Source organism: Nothoprocta perdicaria, unplaced genomic scaffold (genome assembly GCF_003342845.1).
Source record: "Nothoprocta perdicaria isolate Ctin4 unplaced genomic scaffold, notPer1 scaffold_137, whole genome shotgun sequence".
Classification (NCBI taxonomy): domain Eukaryota; kingdom Metazoa; phylum Chordata; class Aves; order Tinamiformes; family Tinamidae; genus Nothoprocta; species Nothoprocta perdicaria.
Window position 1 is genome coordinate 1,646,235 of NW_020454505.1, and position 6,000 is coordinate 1,652,234.

The following is a 6,000-nucleotide window of genomic DNA, read 5'->3' on the forward strand; positions in this document are numbered from 1 at the left end:
CACTAACATCTCAGAAATGGAAACCAGCATGAGTGAATTCTAACCTTTACCCAAAAGTTTCCCCATTCTTCAAATTTTGCTTCTTTTAAATAAATTCTTTTYAAAAACATAAAAGGTTGTGTAGGAAGAGTAATTTTTGGTAAAAAATAGCATATCATTCAAAAGAAATCTCTTATAAATGATGAAAGCAAAGTTACTGCAGTCAGAGAAATGACTGACAGATTTTTAAAATTACTGAACAAGTGTTATGTTTTTTCTTTCTTACATCCTTCTCCTGCCTTACGATATTTAACAATTAAGGACTGTTTTCATGGAATATTTATATTTCCAGTTAAGATGTTGATAACTGCACTATTAAAAATAGAAATCTATCAGCAATGAATAAAACATGAATGGAGAGAAAGAAATGCCAACTTCCTAAGAACATAACTCTGGTTAAAAGAATAGACCTGAAAGACTGAAGCCCAATATATAACAAGGACAATTTCAAGAGAACTCTATTAGATATCCTCATTCCTATATAGAGTATATAGGAACTATACATTTTATACATTCCTAACATAGGAACATTCCTACATTCCCATATAATAAAAATCTCTTGCAAAAGACTCAATCCATATCTGTTTTTTTGTATCAAACTAATCTACTCATCAATATGAATAGGCAAWCATCACAATCCTYGGATTTTTTTTTTWAAAAAGCTTTTCTTTATTCTCTGTATTRTTAAATAAGATCATATATGTGGACAACAATCTCATCATTAAATTAACCATTATCATTAAAATGATGAGAGAACCTCATGAGAACCTCATCATTAAAAGCTCATCATGAGAACCACAGTCTATGACCATGAGGCTACTTCCAGCTGTCTACAGAAGGCCCCGTCTACCTCCTCTTCCTAATCAGGCAGCCTGTAGCAAACACCCACAACAGTTTCAACCAGGTGAGTCTGATCCTTAATCCGTACCCACAAGGGCAGCCCTCGGCTCCCCTCTAGGCAAAGCTCCGGGCATTCTGGCTGCTCTCTCACAGAAAGGGTCACTGCTCCTCCCTGCCTTCCAGCCCTGCCCTTCCAAGAACCTGCAGCCAGTGGCGTCAGCATTCCAGCCACAGCAGTTATCCCAGCAAAGAGATCACAGCTCACAGAGCTCTGATTCCTCAGACTTGGCCTGGTTCTCAAACAGTGCTGCCAGAAGAGCACTGGTAATATATCTGGTTCTACTGTTTGAACCTTACCTGGCTCTATTCACAGCATTTCAGGAGAAAGTGAGAAAGAAGACCTAAGAAATAACCAATCTTTTCCAAATAAACAAAAGTGTCTGCATTTTACTGATCACAAAAACCAACTGTAAAACAGATTGCTCACAGATTATTGCAGAAAGCAGCAGTTTTCAGAAGAGCTGCTACTAACTTTCTAGGAGTTAGCACCAATAACGCTCTTGTTTAAAACATTCTCACTGAACAAAGGCCAGTCTGCCACTGTCACACACTGCCACTGCGGCACTGCCACAAAAAAAAAGTTGTTTTTTACTGTTTGGGTTTGAATAGCTGATAAAAATATTGTAGGCAAAAAGACTCTGCAGTCATCTGGGATCACTTAGGGTCTCAACATCTGCATCGTATCAGATTTGAGAACACAGAAACTATTTGTCATCAACCGCCTATCATTTGACTGCTTCTTATATGACCATACTACCTTATTTGGGTTTTATTAAAAATGTTGTTGACATTTATCAGAGTGAATTGAAAAAATCAGAATTGAAATCAAAATTACCTATTTCCTTGCCTTTTTATGAAAATTTTCAGGGGATGAAAAAAAAATTCTCATCTACTTACAGTTCTCAGAGGAAGATCCTGCAGAGCAGTATTCTGCTAAAGACTCCCTCACAGTATATAGAGTACTGCACAGGCAGTGTGCCTAGGTCAGAGCTAAAATCCCATCAGAATTCCAATTTTTGGTTTTGATATTAAAGATTTCTAATGCTTTAGATCCGTAAGATTATACACAAGGGCAAACTTACTGATGCTTTTGCTATGGAGAGTCCTTTTCTGAAATACCATGTGACCACTCAAAAAAAAAAAAAAAAAAAAGCCAGAGGTTCCATTAATTTTCTTTATGAATGCACTAAGCCTGATTATACTAATATTTGTAATATCAGAGTGCTTTTCAATTCCCAAATGCTCTGGAAGCCAAATCCTATATTCTCTTGATTTCTGCCTTCTGTAATTAACTAGACATTTCCTTGAGGGAGCACAAATTGAAAAATTTGATAATATGATCAGTGACACAAGCACATTATTTCCATAAGTAAAACCCCAATAAACTTAAAGAAATGTTGATCTTCATCAACTAATGTCCCATGTAATAAATACAATATGGAATAAAACAATATGTTTATCTTTAAATTTTTCTGACACACTGACAAGTCCTGGAAACAAARCATACTTGGTACAAATCCTTACTTTGTCAGTCTATCCATCTGTGGCACTTTGGGGTATGAATCAAATATTTGTTCACAGTTCCATACCTCACCTAATACTTCTGCCAGTTTTACTATTATATATACAATTCTCAATTAAGTATATACTAAGACTCACTTTGAAATACAGAATCTGGCTTTTTCAAAGTCTTTAATATTACATACTCCTTTTCACTCAAAAAAAAACAAAAAAGAAAAATGTTGTATCATCTAGGTTTCATGATGCTCTTATCATCTTCTTATTTCTGTTCTCTAATTCTCACTGTCCTACTCTTCCTCAGACCATTTGTGTGTTTCCTTGACTGAAATCTTAAAGTCAGAATTACCGAAGATGAACCTCTTCACTTTTTTAAAATGCCTCATAATCTAAGTATCCTAGTAGCAGTCCCAAATTATACAAAACTGAAGAACAGTCTCCACACTGAGCTGAAATAAAGAGTTTTGTTTAAATTTCTTCTCAAGAAAAAATAAGGAAAAATAATCATAAGTAGATTTTAACTAGCACATTTCAAATCAGCTACTGAACTTAACTTTTCTAACTAAATTTATCAGGTTTATAACATGCAACCTCTTACTGAATGTGGTATAGACTTCTTCAAAAGTAATGTGAAAACCTCAGCTGTGCAACAACTTAATCAATTCTCATCAGTGAGCAAACTAGAAGTATTCTGTGCTATACTGTAAAAAAAAATGTGGCCATTACAAAATACAAGCACAAAAACTGGAGAGACATAGAAAGCACAAGTATACATCATCAAATGAAGTACACAAATAAATCAYTGAATATTATCCAAAGGTCTAGCATTCAGAATATGAATAATTGATACGTTCCTAGATGTGGGTTATWCTTAAATGGATTGTAATAACAATTCTAATGTCTGAATAAATCATAATAATTAATATACTTAAAAACTAAGATATTTGACATGTAAAAATGCTCTTCTCAAGTTCAAAATTGTTTTATCACAAGGCAGTGCTATATTTTCACTTAACAATTACTTTAARTAACATCAAGATACCTTTTAATGTAAGAATGTATTTCCTCTTCATCTTTCTGAAATTGATAAAAAGTAACTCWAAAGTTACTCAATAGTAACACTATTCTGCTAACACTAACCATAATATTACTTTAAAATACACAACACCCCAAATGCCACCATAATCATAGAAATAAATAAATCAAAACTGGCGGTTCAAGCATGTTGGAAATATCAGCTGGCAGTTTCTACCTGCAATCATGTCGTCCACAGTGCTCATCTTCAGCAAGACCTGCTCAATTAAGCCAACCTCGGTGCTAGTCTGCAAGTTGCGGACGCTCTTGCGCAGGATGGCTGTGAACATGCTCCAGATTTCCGCTTGGCAGGTGACATCGCAGTGCTCCAGCAGCTCCGACATGCACGTAATGCTCTCTGCATCCTGGATTATAAAGTTCATCTCCAGATCAAATTCTCCACCAACCAGCTACAAGAGAGAACAAAACCAGCATTATAATGTGCAGTACATCATGTCTTTTAAACCTTCTTTTTGACCARCGCTTAATACTTTTGCCTGATATGTCTATGATCTGGAAAGGGAGCAAAGTAGCAATGCTATGCAAATCATATCCTGTTAAAAAAAATAAGTATGAAAAGATATTCATTTCAATCTTGTCCTTCAATTTTGTCACAGCGCCCAATATTACATTTTAATTTTTTTTTTTTTTACATTTCTTTTTAATAATTCTTACTTTAAAGCAACCAAAACAACAGCCTGACCCATACGAAGCTGTAAAATTTGGGAAGTTCAAAACCAACTGAAATTTTCCTACAGCTCCAGTTCCCTGAAGCTCTATTTGTCTACTCAGAAGACTAAAGCCACTGAAAATAATTTARTACTGAATTTACCTCATGTAGGCCAACATTTGCCTTCAGCTGCTTGCTTCCTAGCAAGGAAACATTCCTTTAATGCCCTTTCCAACCCAATGCTCCACGTGGCGAGCTGCAGGAAAGGAACCAGTGATCTGATCCGGACCCACGCAACCCTGGAAAAACGTGTTCAGCTGCAGAGCAGGTCAGCTCTGCCCGAGGCCACGTCAACCTGCTGTGGCTGCAAGGGAGGGACACGACGGGCAGCGAGGCCCCCATGCAAGCGGGGAGTGACTTAGCAGCAGTGTCCACGAAAGCAGGCTGCCTGCAAAGCACTATCCAAAGCTCTGACGTTCAATTAGAGAATGGAACTATTGGACATATTTTAGGCGGGAAAAGAAAAAAAAATAGTAAAAAATTTGTAAAAGAGACAGTCAATTCCAAATATTATTTGACGCCACTGAATTCCTATTCACCAATTCCAGTCAGCCACTTGCATGAAAGAAGAATTTACTGAACTGCCTAAGACTTAATCTAAACASCAGAAACTTCTTTCAGTTTGGAAGGAAACAATGACTAATTTTTAGACCCCCTACTCCAACCGAGTAACCTTGACGATTCTGASAAGTATTAAATAACTGTAAACACATGACATAATTCTGAATGGCTAAAGAACAGAAKAGCTTTGAATTATTCAAAAATAATTTTAAAACATTCTTTTCTGTCTGTTTCAGGAAGGTRTATAATTAAAAATGTAATAAGATGTTTTAAATTAAATATATTCCATGAATTTGTCTTTCTTGAAAGTATATAACTTCAGTGGTTATCATTAATAAAAGTCTACTCCACAACCGATTCAGAAGCGGTCTGTACTGCTTTCAAATGAAATGTAAAATAAGGAGCAGTATGAAATAACATGCAAACCCTTTCTTGAGAGTTACACCAAACCAAATACTCRGTGTGTTTTTCTTCACAACCTAAATTTAAGTTGGAATTAATACAGCTCAGCAAAGATTTGCTTTGGCTTTCACCTTCCTTTTCACCCAGGTACAAATCACTTTCTCCCCTATTAATTAATCACTAACAGCCATTTTACAACCTTCTAAAATAGAAGCTTCTAATATACTAAGTAAACTGATTACCTCCTTAGTACCCCTGGGATATTTAAATTCTTTTCCAATAAACCATTATGCTAATTATGATTAGTATTTGATTTTAGAAATTGCAACTGCATATTCCATATTTCGTACCTATTATGTGCACTAAAAGTAATCAAATTATTACAGAATAAACCCAGAATACTTCTACACACATATTTTTAGAATCAGGTAATAGTCTTTGCCAGGAGAACATGTCACTTTTCAAGAAACAGGGGTGGAGGCGTTTCTGTTTCTGAAATAGGCACATTTAACCAGTGAGGTGGGTTTCGGTCATCTCAGAGAGCACCTAAGGAAACTCGACACCCACAAATCCATGGGCCCTCATGGGATGCACCCCAGRGTGTTGCGGGAACTGGCAGATGTCCTAGCCGAGCCGCTCGCCATCATCTTTGGAAGGTCCTGGAGAACGGGGGAGGTGCCGGAGGACTGGAAGAAAGCCAACATCACTCCGGTCTTCAAAAAAGGCAAGAAGGAGGACCCGAGTAACTACAGGCCGGTGAGCCTCACCTCCATCCC

At 36.5% G+C, this 6,000-nt stretch overlaps 1 protein-coding gene across 5 annotated transcripts in view; it reads right to left on the reverse strand.

Moving 5' to 3' along the window:
- NBEA (neurobeachin) overlaps window positions 1–6,000 on the reverse strand; it is a 462,643-nt gene that overhangs the window by 382,865 nt on the left and 73,778 nt on the right. For all 5 annotated transcript variants that reach the window (XM_026033944.1, XM_026033943.1, XM_026033942.1 and 2 more), the window contains exon 2: window positions 3,710–3,941. In XM_026033944.1, coding sequence (XP_025889729.1) covers window positions 3,710–3,941 — 232 coding nt within the window. The remainder of the gene's footprint in view (window positions 1–3,709; window positions 3,942–6,000) is intronic.